Source organism: Sinohyriopsis cumingii, chromosome 1, assembly GCF_028554795.1.
Source record: "Sinohyriopsis cumingii isolate HCF-2022 chromosome 1, ASM2855479v2, whole genome shotgun sequence".
Classification (NCBI taxonomy): domain Eukaryota; kingdom Metazoa; phylum Mollusca; class Bivalvia; order Unionida; family Unionidae; genus Sinohyriopsis; species Sinohyriopsis cumingii.
In genome coordinates, this window is record NC_142961.1 from 97,663,858 (window position 1) to 97,687,034 (window position 23,177).

The 23,177-nt window shown below is 35.1% G+C and overlaps 1 protein-coding gene across 6 annotated transcripts in view; it reads right to left on the reverse strand.

The window, feature by feature from the left end:
• Positions 1 to 1,643: 1,643 nt before the first annotated feature.
• Positions 1,644 to 23,177, reverse strand: part of LOC149807406 (uncharacterized) — a 223,339-nt gene continuing 201,805 nt past the window's right edge. For 5 of the 6 annotated variants that reach the window (XM_089966453.1, XM_089966445.1, XM_089966430.1 and 2 more), the window contains 4 exons: positions 15,084 to 15,239; positions 9,677 to 9,769; positions 6,767 to 6,910; positions 1,644 to 5,757 (listed from right to left, as the gene is read on the reverse strand). In XM_089966453.1, coding sequence (XP_089822579.1) covers positions 5,719 to 5,757; positions 6,767 to 6,910; positions 9,677 to 9,769; positions 15,084 to 15,239 — 432 coding nt within the window. In that variant the 3' untranslated portion in view covers positions 1,644 to 5,718. Of the gene's footprint in view, positions 5,758 to 6,766; positions 6,911 to 9,676; positions 9,770 to 15,083; positions 15,240 to 23,177 lie in introns of those variants that run through there. The other variant, XR_016422584.1, reaches the window with a different exon arrangement.

The following is a 23,177-nucleotide window of genomic DNA, read 5'->3' on the forward strand; positions in this document are numbered from 1 at the left end:
GAACAGCTGAACTGAAGGAAATCCAGAATGTTCTGGACAGTCCTCAACTGAAAGTCAGAGGGGTACATGAAATAAGATGGCTGGCATTTTATGATACACTGTATTCTCAGCAGACTCATGATGACTTCAGTTGAAGGACCTCCTCTGAGACTTCTTTAACAAGGCATTGGTAGAGTGGAGGATGAGGAAGGACATGAGGGTACTGAGGAAATAGTGATCATATTTGTAGAATAATGCAGTCATAATTACAGTCAGTCTGGATGCAGATGTATATATGTTCCAGTGAAGAGTTAACTATTATAGAAATTGTATATATACTTTCCCTAATTCATTTTGAGCTTTGGACTTTTCCTTAAAAATTATTTTTTGTCATTCGTGAGGAAAATATGTGCTCTTCTGATCTTTCTTAGTATGGATTTGTAACCAATCAGAATAGAGCATGTGACATGCAGGAAGTACATGACACTGATTTTTAAGTCTGGCTAGAGGAGTGACACTATTTATAGTCTATGGTTTGATTCTTTAATGGTTAGTGTGTAGATAGAATATTATTATTAGAAAGCATAAGACTTTGATTTCAGTTTTAAGTGTTATACTATAATATACAGAAGACACAATATGCATTTAATGCACTTATTATACTTGCTATTGCTCTTTTTAAATACATTGAGTTTTTTTTTTTTACAACATACTGGTTATGTTGAACCCCCCTTTTTTCAGATTCAGTTGGGGGCAAGTACCCATATTTATCAAATAATAGATGCAACCCTGATGTCTGGTTTTTGCCAGCTTTGCATTAGCACTTGAGTGAGTTGAGATTTGTTTGACCAGTGATGTGTATTGCCTGTGTCTCTGGAGTATCAAATAGCTCTGCTTGTTGTGTGTGTGTGTGTGTGTGTGTGTGTGAAAAGATTTTGTATGGTGTTGTCAAAGTTAGAGAGACCTTGAGTTGCTTTTTGAGTGTATTTCTTTTTGTTATATATCTGTTGTTTTTGTTGTTGGATTTTATAACATCTCCATCAGACATAGCAGAAGACAGCAAAAGTTTCTTTTTAAAAGTAGTTCCTAGTGCCTAACACCAGGACTGAGACAACAGGTCAGAGATAATCAGACTTAGATAGAAAAAGTAAGGTTAGCAAAACAGATTCCTCTGTCACATGGTTGAGAAAAGTGTCATCTCTTGTAAGAAATGGCATGGACATACAACCTGCCCTTCTCACAGTATGGTAGCATCCTGTTAATCCAATTATAAAACTGACTCATTTTATTTCTCTCAAGTTAATCAATAAATGTACAGTTGATTTGTTTTAAAATCAACAGTGCATTGATACAAATTGCTTTTTTTCATGTTATGCATTTCTGCTGAAATATATGGATGGAATTTGAGCATTTGTAATTGTTGTATGGTTAAAAAAAATAGCCAGAAATACTAACAGTAGTATACTGCAATTTTCTGCCCAAGAGTTGAGCACATTTACCTTAAAAGTGGTTTTATCATACTTTAATCGACCTAACAGAAAATGGAATTGTCTGATTCGATGGTTAAGGAACAACAATGAAAAATCATTGGAAACCATCTGTGGTCATATACCATGTATATGAACTCTTGTAAAACATAAAATGAAACTTTAAAGAAAAAGTCATTTTTAAAACAAAGATAAATTTAATTATTCCATAAAAAAATGTATTTTCTCTGGATAATTATGAAGTATTGCATCTTGAGTGTTACAATGGCTCTCTTGTATGGTAAACATATTTTTCAACACAAAAATAAAATGGTACAGTAAAAATAGCTGATTAAGAATTTGCATTATACATATATATGGTAATTGCATAGTAGCTAAATATCCACAACACACCCTTCAGTTAAAACTTATTGCATCATGCCTGTATGCACACTAACATTCATGAAATTTAAGCAGTTTCTGCATGGTTAGCTTACTGATATCATGTTTATTATTTCGTTGTGAAACGTAAGTAAAATCCACCTCAACCACATAAATACTTGGTTCATTATCAGTGTGAGATACATCTGCGACCCCATAAAATTCTAAAAACTACAGAAAACTCTTAACACTTAGCATCCTTCAAGTGACTTGCTTGGTTCCTGTGTAAAATATAAATGTCTGCAACCCAGGGAAACTTGAAACCAAGCAAACCTCTAACCAGAACTTTGGACATGTATGAATTCATTTACATGGCTTTATATATATATATATATATATATATATATATATATATATATATATATATTCATTCATATATGTGATTTCATCTACATATTCTTGGAAATGTTCATGTATCAATTTTTTTCAACCATCTTGGAAGCAAATACAAGGAGATATAAATTCAGAATTGAGCCAGCAACAGACAGCATATGGTATCTATAAAACACAAAGAAAAAAAACAGAAGAGACTATGCTCTACAAAGTTTTGATTAGAAAACAAGCTATCCTGAAAAAAGTAAGCATTCACAGACTTTATATTGTGTACCAGAATAAGGCTAGGAAGATAAACAGTGTTTGCCAGATGGGCTGACTTTATATTCTTTAGAATAATTGATATAAATATTTTCAGTTATGCAAGTATAATTAGGGGACAAAAAGCAATTGACAAATAATGTTGAGTGTACAAATATGTTAACTCTTTTCAGAAGAAAGGATTTTCAAAAATCCATGGCACAAATAACACAATAACATAGTTATTACTTTCAGAGGCATAAACAGTTTAGGAAATAAAGGACCTAGAAGATAGTATATACCGGCACACATATGAAAAAAAAAAGTTACTGCCAACAGTACCAAATTATATTTGACACTTTTCTGAAAACTTAATTGACAAATATAATCATCACACCACTAATAATATTGTATGTACATTTACACAAAGCTAAGAAATAGATATATTTTCTATTGACAAATAAATGTGAACAGCTTGGTTTGATAAGCATGATAAATACAATGAAATACTAACATTAGTCATGGAACTTGTCCATCATGATAAATCCTTGTTTCTTCTGATAATAAATATAATAAACAATGTTAAAGTCATCCAGTTCTCAAGGCACTACACAAGATGCATACAAGTGTACTACTAACAATGATGCATGTGATATCTGCATAATTTAATCTATCCACAGTTTATAAGATTTGATTCCCCCAAACATTAGTGTATAATCTAACAATACAATAATACAATAAAACTAACAAAAATAGGAGGCATATTATGCATATATTATTCTGGAAAGGTTGTACATTCATTTGAAATAACAAAAAAATCTAACATATGTAAAAGAAAATCATTATTTCCTATTTGAATAAAGCTTGGAGATGTTCTTAATATTTCTTAAAGAACTCGAGTGCAATCTAATTAAAATAAGATTTCCATTGTCCTTATATGAAGATCTGATGGTGACTACTTAGGGGTTATGTTCTGAATTACCCAATGGAAATGCAGCATTCAAACATCTGAACATGAAATTGTTCAGCAGACACTGATGCTCATCAGCCACACTGCTTAGTCTCCAAATTCTAAGATTTAAGACTTCATCTAATTGGCTGATAAAATTAGTGATTATGGTAATGACATAGGTCTCTGGAACATGTCCTCCAAGTGGTTGCTTTCAGATCTTCATGCAAGAGAGTGGAGATCTGATTTTAATACGACTAAACTCTAGCTGTTACCCTGAATATAGAAAAAGGTAAAAATGAAGAGTAAAGGGGCTGTAAATTTGATATGCACATTAAAACATATAATTACAAATAAAACAAAAAAACAAAAAAGTAGTGTCTAACACATTTACAAAATTTTAATTTAATTTAAAAAAATCTATAATAACAAATGATTTGATTTACAGCAGTTTATTCAACTAAGGTCTGTTCAATTTAAGCACACATGGTACCCAGGGAAGGCAGTTAAAAAAATATATTGCAGGGTACTCAACGTAATTACTCAACGAATTCATATGAAAATGAACAGAATTCTAAACTATATACATGGGTGGCTACTCCACATTGAAAGGTGCCTTCCCTGTGCCCCAAACATGATTTATTGGAACAGCATTAGAAATAACTTGGATCCACAGTGTTCATTCTAAGACATTAGAAGCATACTTTCCATAATGATATTCAAGTGTACTATAGTCATCATCTACTGGTTCAATATAGGTCACATGGAACCAAACCAATGTCCTCTGTCCCTACAATTTGTTCTTTACATTTTTTATGCTTTACCTGCATGATGATTTGTCAAATATCTGTCTCATGTTTTAGCATATTGCATTTCCTCTGAACTACAAAGACAAGTTCCATTTATGATGCAAGATGCAATGTCAAGCCAGATGTTATATTATTTACACCATGTGGTAGCAGGATGGGAGTTTCCAACCTGATTGGTACAGTTTCACCATATGCTGAACTACAGGTAGCAGTTGGGATGTAAAATACCTGTAAATTTTGTATTTCAGGTTGCTCACAATTGCTGATTTCTAATGTATGGGAAGACCATTCTCTCCAGATGGAAAATCTAATCCCTTTTTATCAATCTATTTGATCAAAATCTTTTCAAACACTCAAGCCTTCCCACTTATATCACAGTCCATTTCAGAATTGACCTCCAAACAGCCAGTGGCTATTAAACATGTTAAACTCTTAATCAATCTTGCAGTCAAACAGTTACTCTCCACCAGTCAGCTATGTCCAAGAAAAACAAAGTTGCACATGAATTTATGAGTGACATATAAAGCTCCATTTATCGTTTATTTTTTTTAATGGGGGTGCCTTTTTTCTTTCCATAGTTCCTGTCAAAGATGAGATTAAATTTTAAGAACTTTCTAAAATTTGAAATAATAATCTTACCAGTACCCTGAATGTTACCAATATTAATTTTCGTTTACATGTCAAATGATATATTGTATCAATGTTTAAGAAAACAATGGCTTCTGGCACAATTGGTGTTCAGTTTTTTGCATGAATATTATAAAGGAGAGATAATTATTTATCATTCAGTCATTTAGAGTTTTTGCTAAATCATTGTTCATTAAATAGTCCACTATACTTGTATATGTCCATATTTTAAATATCTTCTAATTTGATATGACAATTTCAAGCTTTACAGTCCATGAACCAAATGCAATAACCTTTCTCTGAATGGTTTAAGAGCTGATACAAGACTCATTGCAATGTCTGAGAAAAAGTTCCTTTCAGTCTATGTCGGTTTACCTGCACAATGTTCCTTACAGTCTGTACCAGTTTACCTGTATAATGTTCAAAGAAGGATGTCCATTAAAATTCTCACGGGTAATGTTAATTTGGTCTTGCCTTAGAGTAAACCTGTCCCCACCATGTAAAAAGTCTGCTCTGTTATGATGTATTCCCCAGAAAATCACCATTAAATTAACTGCACATTTAACCTGCAGCTAGAATTTGTGTCTTGTGGACTATTTTGTTCCCAGTTTTTGAAGTTTTGGTTCATAAACTAAGCCTTGTGAAACAGAACCACTCTAGTGTTCAGTTTTTAAAGTTTCTGTTCATGAACAAAACCTTCTGAAACATAGAACCAGTCTAGAAACCCCACAATTCACTTGCACCATCTACCACTTGTCAAGAATAATGGCGATTCTGTATCGATAAACATACTAAAGTTGACTTCCTATTTCAAGACTTGTGATTTACTATCTCCAGATGGAATTACATTGGCACATTCCTGTAAATTTTCTTACTATGACACATTGCCTTCTTCATACAACTTGTACACCAGCTGAAAATGGAGAGTAAGAAAGGTCATCAGCCTCTAAATCAAGGTACTTTAAAAAGCATTTACCACATGTACTTGCTTATAAGTCGGGTCAAACTACAAACAACAAAGATCCTGATCTGCCATAGCATAATGTGGCTGCATATCAGGGTCTGTGTTATTTGTTCTACTAATTACTTCTAACAAACTGCACAGACCGAGACCTGCTGGTGCATTATGCTATGGCAGTTCTGGGTCTGTGCAGTTTGCAGTTGGATTGGCCTTATAAGAGAGTACATACTGTAGTCTATGTTGTATTTTACTTCCATTAACATCAGCATATTATCATTATCAACATCATCACAACTGCAATATTGACAATCTTGAGCGATTCTTATCTGTTAAATATCAGTGGCAAACATAAGTCATTTAATTTTTCTTTATTTAAATATATTTTGATAAAGTGTTTTAAAAAGAAAAAAGAGAAATACGTGCAAATTACATTAGCAACAAGAATAAAGATGTAATCTAGAGAATGTGGGAACATAACCATAAGTAAAAGAAGACAGAAACTGTTGATCTTTTTCTTACATGCTATACAATATTACTAATATATGAGATGTATCAGTGGCAAGGGTTTAAGGAGAGAAGGGTGCCTTACATTTTTCAGAAAGAACTAAATCCTGTACCAACATTTATTCTTTTCTGAACACTTTCCTTCTGTGAAAATATATCCTAAATCTCCAATAAAACATATATATATGACTCATATTTTGTTTGATGATGTTTTAAAAAGACTTATAACATATCAAGTTTTATGGTTAATTCAGTGTTTTTGCTTGTTGTGCTAGGAGAATGAATTAAAGTTAAAAATGAACATGAAGATGTTCAAGGACATCTAATGTCTCTGATCTCCTAAGCCAAGTGCAAATAGGAAAAATATAATAATGAAAACTTCATTATGAACAACTGTGTTTTTCTCTAACTGTTAGGCAGCCGACTGCTGTAGTTAATGTTGAAAACAGAGACTTACACTTTTGAACTTGACTGCCAGATTGTCTATAAACTGTTCAGATGTTTTGCCTGCAGGGATGATGGACTCTATCGGCTTGCCAGGCTTCTCTCTGGAATATTGGGCCTCGAGAGCAACGGGGATGTAGTCGGTATTCACCTCCACCTGACACGAGAAAAATTCTATTTTATTCTATGTTGAACATTTTTGTTTAAAATACAATTTTAAGATGTGCTAATTAGGGAATGATTATCTATGTGCCTATTGTTTTTGAACATATTGGCTTTAACAAAATATCTTTGATTAAAAAATAGGCTTAACAATTACTGTTGTATCAGTAGTGGTAGATGCATGGTTTCATGGCACATCATACTGACTATATGGTACTAATATTCTCTGTAATAAACTGCAGAAACAAATCAAGGGAGATAAAGCCTTCCAGAAAAACAAGTTCAGTACTAGATCACAAAGGGTATGTACGAATGATGTAGTACGTTTTTTTGGTGGTGGGGTTCAAAATACTGACCAGCTAGACCATCAAGCCTAATTCTCTCTTGTGCAAAACATTGTTAGCTATAGGTGTTTTAAGATGTTTCTTTGCTATACACATCACTGGAATTGTACACGCTAAAATTAGAACTGTATCGTGATGTTTTCTTCCTCTCAGTAAATAAATTCCATCTTAATCTAAATAAGTATTACCATATATATATATATATATATATATATATATATATATTAATTACAGGATGTCACAGAATTTGTTACCAACATTCATCAAAACAGTAAAACAGGACCCAACCTGGTGAGATCACCCCATTTATATTAGTACCTGTGCAGCAACAGGGATAACATGAAAATGGTTTTAGGTTCAAGCCTACTTATGTTTACAAATTACCCATACATAGGCTTATTCTAAAAAATTTCATAATTTTTTTTCCTGGTAATTATTTTCAGTCAATCAGTGACTTTCATCTTTTTAAATATGGTATTTAATATATCATCACACAGTGAATGGTTCAGCTCATAAAATAATTAGTTTCTTGCTACCTAAAATCAAATTTTACTTCATAATAATTACTCATTGTCAAAAGCACTTCACGTAGCCTCCTGCAAAAGCAAAAGCTGTCAACAGGTACCTGGGTAAATGCCTGTTGATAATAACCTGGGTTAAAAAAATGGGAAACTGGGTACCCATTAAAAAAATTTTTAAAACCACCAAAACAAAACATTTTTCCAAGTTCAGATCAAAGACATCAGGAGCAAGACACAAAATAATGATTACAGTTTGAGGCTTTTGTACTGCAACTAATTTGCTGCTGTGAATTTATTCATGGTAGGATCTCTAATTTCTTTATTTTTTATTACCAGTAATAGTAACTGTACATGAAACAGTTTCAAGAAAACAGATGGGTGTCTTAAATGTAAAACTATATGTCACAAATTCATTATATTTTAATATACAAATATGTAATGGCCAGTGTAAATTGAAGAAAAAAAATGGCACCATATATTAAAAAAATGGTTTTTATGGATGTGTCTGATGGATGTAATATGACTGAAAAATGTTGAAAGAGAGGGATTTTGTTAAGATTAAGAACATGGAAAAAAGACCAATCAATAGCACCTTACACATTTTGAAAGAAGAATTTGAAAATGATATAATACAGCATTCATCACTGTGGACTTCACAACCATTCTGCAAAGGTTAGACATGTGGACTAGTTAAAATGAGTGTTATGCATGATTAATTTATCAATTTGTTTTGTATCTATACTCTTGTACTACTAATCCATATGGATTTAGTTGATTTGTGACAAGAATTTTACCTGCAGATCCAGGCGATTAGCAAAATTAGATGTAAATTTGTCATAAATTTTCTGTAACTATGGCATGTAATATATAGGCTGCTCTTTTTATGCTCAGATTACACTTTTTTGCCACTTATAATAGTCATAATTATGATTATACCTCTCTTGGGGGTTGGCATGTATGAACCTATAACAAAGTAGTTCAGGGGCATATTTAATCCAATTTCCCTTTGATTGGGTACTTGGTAACCAATTGTTAGGCTTGACAGATACCTGGTAGAAGTTTCCTAAAATTTTGACAGCTTTAGCAAAAGCATAGGTGTCTCACAATTACCTTTTTTGATGATGTGAAGAATTTATTGCAATTTAGGAACACACTACAATATTAAATTGTTAACAAGTCACAAAGAAATAAAAATAATTCTCTGAAACTTCTTGATGTGTGCAAAAAGAATCTTGCTTCCCATGTAGATGTGTATTGTACATCCAAAGCAAAATGAATTTTCAGTGGCACTGCAACACAACTGTTACAAAGGGAGGTAATCTGGGATCATTACATAGGCTTTGTTGTTTGTTGCTGGTTACTCAGAGAAGACTAACAGTTACATTTCAAGGTACACTGAAATTATTCTTAATAAGAAAAAGGTACGAAAGAAATACATAACAGCACAAAAATAAAACATTTAAGGAAAATAAAACACTATGAAACGTGCCATCAGCTCTGTTTACAGGAAAATGCCATTATAACCGCCCACCCTGAGTTTTTGATAATCAGCATATTAAAACTTAGGACTACTCTAATTAACATCATGGCAACACAAAAAACAACAAGTCACATGCAAGTTTTAAAAAAGTTCTTCTCCAAGGTCAAACCTGACCAATTACTTGAGAACAGCAGTAAACGTTAGGCCCAAAATTTATAACTGCTGACATTCTGAAGGTTTCATATAAAAGAGAGAATGTTCATGGTTTTAGAAAATAAGAACCATTGTATTAAAAAAAATGTTCGGAATTATTTATATATTAAATAATCCAAATGCACCTGATTCTGGGAGTTGCATCTAAAGTTTACTGTTCTTTACCCAAAAAGATTTCAGCAAAATGGGACAAGTCATCTTACCACTTTGCTGCTGGTTATATCTGATACGAGCTCATCATCTCTACGAGCATCTGCCAGTCGCACAAAAATGGAAGACCCCTCCAGTAAATGAATCTGAAATTTAAAGTACAGAAAAGTGTTCATAATTCATTGATGCAAGTTACTATGAAACACATCAAGTACACATGGCTATGGCATAATTAGGATCTGAAGCTGAATTTGCTTGAGATAGAAAACTCTTTGACTCAGTTTATGAGAGACCAGTCTAAAAGAGTTGTTTTTGAGTAGGAACTCAGAAGATTTACCTGCTTTTGTGACACGGGTCAGTCTCTTCAAAAGTGTTAAATTACCTTAAGGTCACTGTAACCAAGTTTCTGCATATGACACAGCTTCATCTCAGGATCCATCTACAGTGTATATTTGGTGGAAATACATTTAAAGATATTGAAATTAGACACCATCTTTTAGCATTACATGTATTTAATTTAAAGCTAGCATTCTCTTTGGGGGTGGGAGGATAATTTCAATTGATATTAAACCACACAGTAATTTGTTTGTATATGTAAGAAAGTAATTTCATATAATTGGATCATGAACTAGTTATTTATTTTAACTTTTCAAGTGGAAAATGTCTGCCATTTCACTCTGCAGTGTATTGTAAATTGTATTGTAACTTACTTCCCTGCTAGAATAATTTTTAACAAAAATATTGGATTTTATACCTTGAAAATTGACAAACGTATTCCTAGATTTTTGTTTATGAGGTAATAATATAAGTTACAGCTCAGTAAAGATGAATGGAACAATTTAAAAGTTATTTTGAATAAATCATGGAAAGTAGGAAACTAACCCAGTTTTGGTATGTTACACTTATCCATCCTAAGATGCAACCTCTGTGGCAGTTTAGTGTCAGTAGGTTAAAAGTGATGGCATTTATAGCATAGACATATTTTTATATTTTTAAGTGATTTACAAATACTGGAGAGTGGGTCACTGCAACTCAGGTTTGTTACATGGCACATCTTCAACAAAGTTTAAGTTTGGTGAAATTATTATTTGTGTTAACTATCCAAGAGATACCTCTATGTATTGCATTATTCAATGCCCATTCAGTAGGACCACTGGAAAAGCGCACAGAAATAGTTAATTTTATCAACAACCAGAATATTGACATCTTTTTCCTGACAGAAACATGGCTAAAAACATCAGGCGATGAGCCCAAGTGTGTGGATCTAACACCCTCTGGTTACTCCATCAAGTCGTTCCCCCGTAATTGTCACGGAGGTGGAATTGCTGTCATCACAAAGAACTCCATGATAAAACATCTTAACCACACCACAACATTCAGTTTTGACCACACATCGTTTGAACTAGTCCAAACCACACTCACACTAAAGCAAAGGTCAGTCCATTTTTTCTGCCTATACCGCCCTCCTCCTAGTAGAAAAAACAAGCTGGCTGACCCTCTCTTTTTGGAGTAGTTTCCGAATCTCCTGGACTATGGAAATTCTATAGGTGGCAACCTGATTATTCTTGGAGATTTCAACTTTCATTTGACTGTCCCGGAAACCCAAATACATCAAAACTTATAGATTCCATTAATGTTTTCAACCTCAAACAATCAGTTAACCAAACCACCCATAACCATGGTCACATTTTAGACTGGATTCTTCGTAGACCTGATGATAACATTCTACGGTCCTCCCTGGTATCCCATGACCTTGCATCAGATCACCTCTGCATTATATGCCATCTTGATGTATCAGTCCCTAACCCTCCACCTTTATCTGCTACTAAGAGAAATCTCTGTATGATAAATAGAACCAAACTAATATACGACATCCAAGCTAACCTAACAACTTGCTTACCTCCTACCGCAGAACAACTTGATAACTGCCTGAGTTCATTGCTTGACAAACATGCCCCAGCTACCAAGTGCAGAGTATCAATTCAAAAGTGTTCTTCATGGTATAGCAGTGTTAGGGACCAGCTTCGCACTGCTAAAAGAGACCGCCATAAAGCTGAGAGGCTTTGGCTTTCCACCAGACTCACTATTCATAAGCAAATCTATGAAGCCGCTAAGAAGAATGTCACAAATATAGTCCATGCAGTGAAATCAGCCCACTATACTACTAAGATCATGGAAAGTTCCAGCTGCAAAGAGCTCTTTGAGATTACTAACAAGCTAATGTCAAGGAACAAATGTACACCACTTCCAACTACCTTCTCTCCAGTCAACCTTCCGGACATGTTTGCAAATTTCTTCCGTGACAAAGTACAAACCATTAGAGATAAGCTTGACACCACAATTTCAATTGACTCGTCGTCACCATACAGTTGGGATACAGAATTTCAGCGGCAACCATTAGCAGCATTTGAACCTGTCTCTACGGATTTTGTATGTACAATCCTGATGAAGAGTGCACCAAATCATGTGAACTTGATCCAATTCCAACATCACTGCTGCTTGAGTGCTTAGATCCAGTATTGCCTTCACTAACTGATGTTATTAATACCCCTCTCTCATCCGGGGAATTCCCATCATTTTTCAAAACTGCCATAGTAAAGCCTCTGCTGAAGAAACCAACACTAGACCATAACGATTTAAAGAACTACAGCCCAGTTTCTAATCTCCCATTCATATCAAAAATCTTAGAAAAGGTTGTTCTATCCCAGCTTGTATCTCATCTAAATTCAAACAGTCTTTTTAGCAATGTACAATCTGCATATTGCCCTTGCCACAGTACTAAAACTACTCTTCTAAAAGTAGTTAATGACATTCTGCATTGGATAGTGGAAAGATTACAGTCCTCACCCTCCTTGATTTGTCTGCAGCAATTGACACAATAGACCATGATATATAACTTCACTGTCTCCAGCATGTATTTGACATTCATGATACAGCCTTACTGTGGTTCAAGTCCTACATGGTCAACAGGACACAAACTGTATCTGCAAATGGAATACACTCCAGCCCAGTTGATCTATGTTGTGGTGTTCCACAGGGGTCTGTTCTTGGACCTGTTCTCTTCATTCTGTACACTCACTCGCTCTCCAGTGTCACAGATCATCATCCAGTGTCTCACCAACTGTACGCTGATGACACCCAAATATACAAATCTAGCCACCCAACTGAAGTTGATGCTACCATTCAAGGTGTAGAGAGGTGCATTTCTGATGTGAAATCATGGATGACATGTAACAAGCTGCAGATGAATGATGATAAAACTGAGGCCATTCTGATCACAACACAAAGACTTTCTCGTTCACATCCTTTACCTCAAACAATAAATATCAGCAACACCAACATTAAATTCACACAATCAGTATGAAACCTAGGTGTTACTCTGGACAGTACTCTCACATTGCACCAACATGTCATGAACATATGCAAGGCTGCATATATTGAGCTGAGATGCATCAGCTCAATTTGCAAATATCTTTCAGTTGATGCCACTAAAAAACTTGTGTGTTCATTAGTACTTTCAAGACTGGACTATTGTAACTCAATTCTGCCTGGCTCATCTCAATATTTGCTCCAGAAACTTCAAAAAGTTCAAAACACAGCTGCTCGGATCATACTTAGAGTACCATGATCAGAGCACACCTCCCCGCTGCTCTGTACCCTACACTGGCTATCCATTCAATCCAGAATCAAACACAAAATTTGTTCTCTGTGCTGTTTCACTGTCGGACTCAAGTCCAACATACCTATCTGACCTCACCCATGTGTACACACCAGCAAGATACTTACGCTCCTCTTCTGACAATCGTATACTCATTATTCCAAGTATGAAAACAAAGTCATATGGACAGTGTTCTGTTGCATACCAGGGCCCAGCAACGTGGAATGAATTGCCCACTGAACTTGGACACAAAGACACAGTGATCACATTGAAGAGGGCTCTCAAAACTCACTTATTTCGACTGCAAGAACAAACTTAAAGACCTAATAATGTTTCCTACCTTAAATATTCTCAGCATGTTTTTTAATATTTTCTAATTTCATGGTGTTTGTTTTTGTAATCATATCATTATATGTTTTTTATCTTATAGGTGTTGTCTAATGTTGTATAGCACTTAGAGCTTCTAAAGATAAGGCACTATACAAAGTCCTCATTATTATTATTATTATTATTATCATCACATTATACAATATAAAGCATGGGTAGGAAGGATGACCTGCACCTTTGGTGTGTCTTTGGTGGTAATTGGTGAAAAGGTATTGGTATTATTGCTTGTATATGACTTTTAACAACAACAAAAATAATATTAAATCCTTGAAAGTAGGTCAAAGTGACCTGACCTTGATGTGTTACATATTCATTCCAAGATGGATCCACAGTCAAAGTCTGATGTCAATAGGTTTTAAACTGTATTAGTTATAGATCAGTTAAGGAGGGCAGACTGACCAATGGACAAAGTGAATCCCACATACCACTAATTTTTTATTTTGTTTTCATCTCTAATGGTTTAACATATGAATAGAGACCGTTTTATTACAAAACCTGAACTAATCAAAGTATCAAACCATAATAGAAGCAACCTGGTTCAATGAGTTTATAGCTAAGGTTTAAGTTTGTATCAAGCATTGGGCACTGGAGTTAACATTATCTTAATGTTCATAAATGAATTAAATGAATTGCTTGATGTCCTGAAATTCTTGATACTATGTAAAATTATTATATATTTTGAAATGATGGCGACCAGTCACTTGGAGTCTCCAGTTACCTAGTTTAATTACAGAGGGGTACATGATATTTATGTTACTATGTGTCAATGTATGGTGTTATTTTACAGTGATTTACAATTTTGTGACATGATACTGCATTGCTATAAGACATGTTACAATGTGACATGATATTTATGTTTCTATTTGTTTGGTGTCATCTCAGTGGTATTTAATTTCTGAGATATGATAATATGTTATTATGTGACATATTTATGTCTGACTTTTTCACAGTGATGTACAATTTAGTTACATGATATTATATTGCTATGTGACATGGTATTTATTTTGCTATATGTCAGTGTTTGGCATTATTTCAGTGATGTAAGATTTTTGTGCCATAATATGTTACTATGTGACATGATATTTATCTTACTCTGGGTAAATGTTTAGTGTTATTTCACAATTGAGTTTTGTGACATCATATTATGTTACTAGTGACATGATATCTGTTACTATGTGACATTTATCTTATGGTGTCAATGTTTGGTGTTGTTTCACAATGATGTAAAACATTTTGACATGATATTATGTTACTATGTGATATGATATATTTTACATGTACTGTATTTCAATGTTTGATGTTATTTCATAGTGGTGTACAATTTTTGACAAAATATCCCACTAAGTGATATGGTATTTATGTTATATTTTTGTTACATGATATTGGCACTAATCACTTAGAAGGTTGTGGCTTACACCATTGTTTCTGATGTTACTCTCCATCCACTCCTTGCATGGTTCCCTGGCCAGCTGCTTCAACATCTGCTGGGTGGGTGATCCAGCAAACAGGGGAAGCTGGTAGGCCATGGTGTTTGCATACTTCTCTGTGAACACCTGCATCACTGTCCATGCCTGCAAGTGAATAGGCTGTCTCTTTATGGGAAGTTCTTATACTGGTCTCGATTAGACACAACAATTATTAAACATGGTCTAATATGTATAAACTTTTCAGAGTTCTAAAAAATGACTTTAACAAATTAAAAATGGTAACTACAAACCTTCACAACATCCAAAGTGATTTAATTTTAGCAACAAAACTCAGAAGTATAATTTCTAGCAGAGAATGGTAAATGTGGAAATTTCTGTACAAACTGGCCATAATCTGCAAGTCACTGTAGTAACTTTCTGAAAGGCGTTATTGGTATGACTTGTATTAGACCCTCTATTCTAAAACAAAATGCACTGCAGTATGGGGTGAACTCACAGAACTATAACAATGTTAGTTTTTACCCACAATGACTTGTAAAAATGGCCAATTTATATAGGAATTTCTGCATCTCTCTTTTATACTGTGCTACTAGGCTATTTGACCATCTTAGGATGGAAATAAAAAGTTTTTAAAAAAAGCAAAAAAATTAGAAAAAATTGGGATGAATACATTTGAAAGAAAGTATGAACAAAAAAATGTCAAAAAAGTATACAAAAATTTGGGATGCTGCCAAAAATTTTAAACTCACAACCGATTGTTTGCCAGCCACTACACAGAGTCAAATGTGGGTGTTTATATATAAGATGAGGTTAAATGCCCATCCTCCATTAACCAATTGGCCCCGATCCCGTCTGTAGGCGTGATGAGGCTGTACACTATTTCCGAGCTCTGCAGCGTCAAAGTCATTTAAGATACACCAACGTGGGTGGTATTACAAAAAAGCAGACAGATATAGCTCTAAAATGATACCAAATAATCTGGAAGTTCTCGTTGCACTACAAAATACAGAGGGAAAAACCTCATTTTTTGGACCCGTTTTTTTTTCCACCCAAAATTCACTCATGGTCAGAATGTGATTTTATGTCCGTATTTTAGATCTTTTGGCCTCAGATTTAAAGCAGACCGGTCTGAACTGCACAAAGACAGGTGATCCTTTGCAAAAACTAGGATAAGGTGGGCATTTGGAATAAAGAGTGGTCTCCATATGAAAATGATGGGTCCATTAAGCAAAAAAAAAAAAGAAAAAAAAAAGAACTCCAACTTTTACCCTTCTGCTCATGCGCAAGCAAAATAACCAATGGAAAATGACGTTTCTAATACAACTAGGCATTAGTCTCATGGAAAATCTGTTGAAAGCCGATGTATTACGATGTATTTAGAAATAGCCCCCCCAAATGTCTTTCCTACACACATTTCAGGCGAAAACGACAAAAACCTCTGGGGCCGAATGAGTTAGGAAGAAAAACAAAAAGTATTTTTAAAAATTTAAAAAAGCTTGGGATAAGCATTTTTAGAAGAAAGCTTGAACCTAAAAGTACCCAAAATGTCACATGCAAAAATTGGGATGCCACCAAGAGTTTGGAATTCGTAACCTATTATTTGGCATGTGGGTCACACAGAAAGAAAGAGAAAAAGAAAGATAAATGTGGGTGTTTATATATATGATATGTAATTGACATTCATGTATCTGTTCAAAAGGTTTGGTATTTTTGATTGACAGAAGTATTTTTTTCAGAAAACTGGAGGAGTATGTCAATTTGACCATTCTGAAATGGATTTCAACATTCTGATTCATAAGTGGTGATGCTGCTGCTGTTGACACAATAGTCAGTTAACTGCAATGATGCTGATTTTAACAGTACACTGGGGACAAAAATTATTTATTATTTTGATCCATTTAAAAAAAATCTAATTTATGATGTAACAATGTTTGACATGCTATATTTTTTTCATATTTCATATAACTGATGAAAAAAGGTATACAAATAAGTTGTATCCGTCATTGAAAACATATTTTTCCTTAAAAGAAGTTATATAGTATAAAGGTAGGCAGAAATAATGCAACATAACTTCCACAGGCATTAATATTTGTTTTTTTCTGACAAATCATGCACTGTATTATTTATATGCAAACATATTTGTTGAAAAAAGAATAACAAGAAATCACATCATCAGACTGTACATTTAAAGTAATAGAAGATTTAACTATCATTAAAATCTAAAGCAGCATGCCTGAGAAAGAAATTTTAGAAAAATGGTGCAATCAGTGAAATAAGCACACACAGATAGTCATAATGAATGACAGTATAGCAAGGATAAATATTCACAATTTTCTGCATTATAATTTGGGTGGATTTATTTATTAAAATTATTATTCACCGGAAATATAAAGTGCTCAGTAATATTCTTGGACTAAAACATTATTTGGAAATTATAATGAATTCAGTGTGTGTGTGTGTGTGTTTTGGATTTTTAATGTAGCTTTAACAATTTTTCAGTCATATCGCTATGATGTCTGCAGTGTGACAGTTTACAGTGACATTAAACACTTGGGCATCACGCTGCAGACGTGTTGCATCAGGCCCCATCCAGTCACATTATCCTGACACAAGGCCGACCAGTCTAACTAACCTCTTAATAGTGAATTCAGTAAAGGATATTTTGGATTATATTATTGTGATACATCAAAAGACTGTTAACACATCACCACATTCAATATTGGAATTTATTTGGAATACCACTGGAATTCAAATGAAACTTCATACATGTGTTAAAATGTTTGGGACTATTTGGGATTTAATTCACAATATTCTTTTTAAATTTTTATTCTGTATTACAGTATTCTAGGGAAAAAATTATTTGTTGAATTTTACAAAACTTGTTGCTTTTCACACTTTTCTCTGACTTAGTTTAATACCATTGAGTTGTAACAATATACATACTGTTACTTCCAGTTGGGGATTTTTAAGAATTATTCCTGTCAGGATTCAACATTCATTGAGCCATTGACACAGGAATAATGCTACTTTGGTTGTGATCCTGATTTTCTGATCAAGTCAACCAGAAAATGGGTGCCACTGGTCTAGAAGGGCCTTCTGAAAGTTCACTCCAAAAAGTGGCCAAGCAGAATCCAATATGCAGCTGCAATGTGCAAGCCAACAAGTAGCAGGAACTCTCTCACTGTAACCCACTCCCTGCTGGAAATCAACTCCACTGTTTCAATAATCTGAACCATGTGTACACAATGGAAATGGCTGAGGTTAGGATTGGTGAGAAGCTCCATGCCCAGGCAAACAAAATGCTGGAATGAGTTGAGATCCAAATTCTCCCAGTTCATTAAAAAGCCTTGGTAACCTAAAAGGGACAGTAGATTGTTTGTGCCCTTCACCGGAATTGAACATACCATGTGCTTTTAGACGACATCATCTTGATACAATTGCCGTCACTGTTGACGAAGTTGACTGGAACAGGGTGACAACACAGTTGATGATTTTGCTGAATGTCGTGGACTGATGTGGACACTGAATGGGAGTGCACAAAATTTGTATATTATTCCTTGGTAGGCAAGCAAAATGAACTTGCAAGAAACCAGGGGAATAGGCATTTGGAAATATGCATTTGTGAAGTCTATCATTAGTGACATCAAATTTATTCCTTTTTTGATGGAAAGCCTGATTGATCATGCTGTTTTCATCTTGATCTTTGGCACGGCAATGTATTTGTTGAGATGGCTGATGTTGATAACCAGGAAGAGTTCAATTTCACAAACAATCTCCACTGCCCACTTAATTAATAAACACTGCATAATTTTAACTTTCTCCAAAGCCAAGTCTATCATGAGAGGTGTAGATGAAAGTGGATGAGTAAAATAAAATGAGTAGCCACTCCAAAAACACATCTGATCATCCATTTATTCCAGTTTGATGCAACACTGATGAGAATGAAGGAGTCTGGAGCCATCCACTATGCTGCCTGTGAGCAGCTAGGATGGCAAGTCAACAGCAGTTGTTTGGAGGCTTGTGGAAAGCAAAATCTTGTTTTTCTATCCCCTTTATTTAAACTGCCTCCTAAGCTTTGGAGCCTGTTGCTTCCTGACATTTGATTGGAGTCAAAACTGCTGCTGTTGTTGGGCAGTATTTTGCCTATTACCTCTTTGCTGATGATGATTCCTCCATTCAGTCTGAGATTCAGCCTGAATAATCCAAGACGCGGCATGATCAGTTGGAGGGGCAGTTCCTATGTTGCCAGCCTCCTCACTTCTCCTATCATATCTACCAAATAGTAAGGTGGTCATGTGGGTGTAGAATGGAGCACCAAGGAATGCTACAGCTTGAGTGATGATGAACAAATGCAACCATCTTGTCTCACCAAATTTAAGATACCTGATACCATCAAGGTGTAATCCAATGAATACTCCATATAACTGTTAATGACTTTGGTGATTCTAGTCATAGATTTCTCGGTGTGTTAACTGCCTACTAATTTTCTGGCAAGCTAAAATATGCCAAGCAGTGATAGGTCCAACACTGAAGATGTTGCCAAAATGTTATGCATAAGCTTTGAGTTGGTATGAAAGACATTCTTGTCCACCTTGCAGAATTGCAAGACAGTCATACTCATCTCAGCAATGTTTTAACTTTGGAAGCTCAGTGGTAAATGTGTTAAAACATATTTGATACCAGCATGATAGAAACATCACTGGCAGTTGGCTTTCCAAGAAAAATGCCTAAAATTGCCTGGATTATGGATCTTATCCTACAATATAATATTTCTCTCACCTGCCAAGTCTACTAATGCCTTGGCCTTACAGGCCTGGCTCAAAGATAGCAATGGCAGACATCTAGAAGTTGGCAAGACATTATATATTTCCATAACAACCACACAAAAACTGAACTTAGTTCATTCCATATTGGGACGTGAGTGCACTAGTTGCAGAGGTTATCCCCACACTCACTGCACTGATTATACTCATCAGGGTCTGTGTCCATATCAAATGTCCGAAGAGGCAAAGTCAAGACTAAGTGTATCATGGCATCACTCCAAATGAATATGCCTTGAAGACTAGTGGAGTTGGCCAGGCAAGTCTTGCCAATGAATATGCCTTGAAGACTAGTGGAGTTGGCCAGGCCAGCTTAGATGGCTGTAAAGCATGACTGATGGCCATCTGGATGATCAGTTCAATTACTGGTTTGGCAGTATGCATGGCTATCGGCTGGAAGGTCATCTGGATGATCAGTTCAATTACTGGTTGGGCAGTATGCATGGCTGTCAGCTGGAAGGTCATCTGGATGGTTGGATCTGGAACCGTATGTGTAGAAGGTGCTGCGAAGTGGATAGATCAGTCAGTCTGATACCTGTATCATTCAACATACCATGGAAATGTCCACTGGTATGTGGTACAGTTTGCCTTAGTGACTGATCCCTGGACTGGACTTGCTGTTTGGCAGTTGAAGTGGCATTGTACAGCATGAAAGTTGTTGAAATAGGTAATCAAGATCTGAGAAATACTCCATGTGATCAGACTAACAAGCCCAAAGGCCATGGTCAGACATGTGGGGGATTTTTGCCCACTAGGTTACCTAGATACAGGTGGACACTACCCCATAAGCTCTAAATTATCCATGAAGGTCACTGTGCCATCACCTCCTGTACCAGTCAATGCAACTGCAATTCTAACAGCATCTGGGAAGAATGTGGAGGCAGCAACTCTGGAACCTCTTCTTTCTCTAATTTGCTTGATGTAATACTCATAGTTAGCATCGTAAGTTCAATTTTGGACTGGAGGTACCATCATGACATCCTACATTACACTAGCAATCAATGCCATCTTTGGACAAAGGCTCAAGACTTCGCACTGCTCCAGCTGATACTTCATTATTTTTGATGATTTTCTGCAACACTGTGAACCAAATATCTCCTGACCATAATGCACCCACACTGCATGTTGAGGAGGAACACTTCATGCAAGTGAGACACATCTCATGCATGTCCTTCTTAGCTTTACATTTCCTGTACTTAAACATAACAATCCAAAATTGTTTACAATTCACACCAAAAAAACATTCGTTACTAACATAAGTAGAAATACATATGTTGCGAGTGCAAATAAACAACAACATGCATCAACAATATCATGTTGGAGCACAAGGTCAGAATAAATGAAGTCCACAACTGCAAAACAAAATTTCACAAAAATAGTGATCAAAAGTAAACAATAATGATTACCACATGTACTGTATATACTCGCATATAAGCTGAATAATTTAGGAAAATATAAAGGCCTGGAAGAAGATGGGATGGCTTATCCACGGGCCAATGTCTAAATTTGACAGTTTTTAGGTCTTTTTGTTGACTAATGTAATGGCTGTAAATTTCTGGACATGAAACAATAATTATTTCACTGTCCTAAGACATAGGCATGTCAAAAAAATAACTTTCGGTGACCCGACAATTATTAAACTATTATGAAGTACTATGATTGATTTTGTTATTATTTTGTATGTGCATATTTTCTGATTTCTCCAACATGAAATTAAATAAAGGTAAATACAGGCTTCATAATTTGCGGGCCGGTTGAATTTACCTGGGAGACCATGCTGAACTATAATGTACAGTACTTACACAGTACAAAGCAAGGGGCCCTGAGTGGCAGAGTGGTCTAAAGCGTTCTCCGTTACGAATCACTGCCATCTCACCTCTGTCTACATGGGTTAGAGTCTAGGATTCGGCCAAAGTGGGTATGTGAGAAAGCTTGCCAGTAGCTTCTCGTGGGTCAGTGGTTCTTCTGAGGGTTTTCCTGGGTTCTTCCTCCACCATTAATACTGGCTGCCATGCATAGCCTATCGTGTGCTGAAAAATGGCATTAAACCCCACAACAACAGTACAAAAGCGTGCATAACATCACTTAAATCCTTATTTATTCCCAAACATATTAGATGCAGATTTTGCTTACGGTATAACTGCTTTATTCAGTGTTTCGACCAAATTGCAGTCTTCCAGATAACATTTCAGCTAGTCCTTAATAGCTGTTTCATTTACATTGAATCATGCAATTGATTGGCAAATAAAGGATTCCCAATTTTGTTTAACTAAAGGTACCTAAATAGTATGGTATTTTCCTTCATATATCAGACCTTATTCCCTTATTGTCAACTCGTAAAGCATTGGCATTGTTTTCTATAAAACATATATTCTGAATTAGTTGTTGTTGTAGGGTTTAACACCATTTTTCAGGCTATACATGGCGGCCAGTATTAATGGTGGAGGAAGAACCTGGGAAAACCCCGGAAAGAAACACCAACCCATGAGAAGCTACTGGCAAGCTTTCTCACATACCCACATTAGCCGAATCCGAGACTCGAACCCACGCAGACAGAGGTGAGATGGCAGTAATCTGTAACGGAGAGCGCTTTAGACTACTTGGCCACTCGGTGCCCCCTATTCTGAATTAGTTTTTTATGGACACATTTGCTGCGTGGTATGTATTTTCATTCCTTCTTTTAATTTAACTATGGTAATTAACCTTGGTATATATGGTGTAAATGCCAGGTGTTCATGTGTATAAGTTTCTTTTGTGGGAATGGCACTATAGCATATGGAGTTACAGCAATCGCAGTGATCATTCTTGGGATTCAAATTAATTGTGGATGATTTTATTGTTGCGGTTTATATTTTTGTTTTTGTTTATTTTTTATTTTTTTATTATTGTAGAGGTAAAAAAACATCATTAATTTACATGAATAAATGTTTAAACTTAACATTCTATTTAGTGAAGAAGCGAATTCCTTAAAGTAATTATTTCTTCACAACAATGATTCACAGGTGATACAACAGAACATATAGGACTTTTCTTGTTTAAAAGAAATGACAATCGAAGACATAATGTAATAATTGGGAGTTCTCTGCAAAAATCAGAAGATATTATGAAATCAGGAGGTCGGCGTGGAGTGACCCCAAAAATTGGGATTTTTTCCCCTCCCGGTATGAAAGTTGACAGGTATGGTGTAAGGTCGCTTACATCAAAGCAAACTCAGCTTTTACGGTATTAGCATAACTTTTGAAGCATTATTTCCAAAACTTTA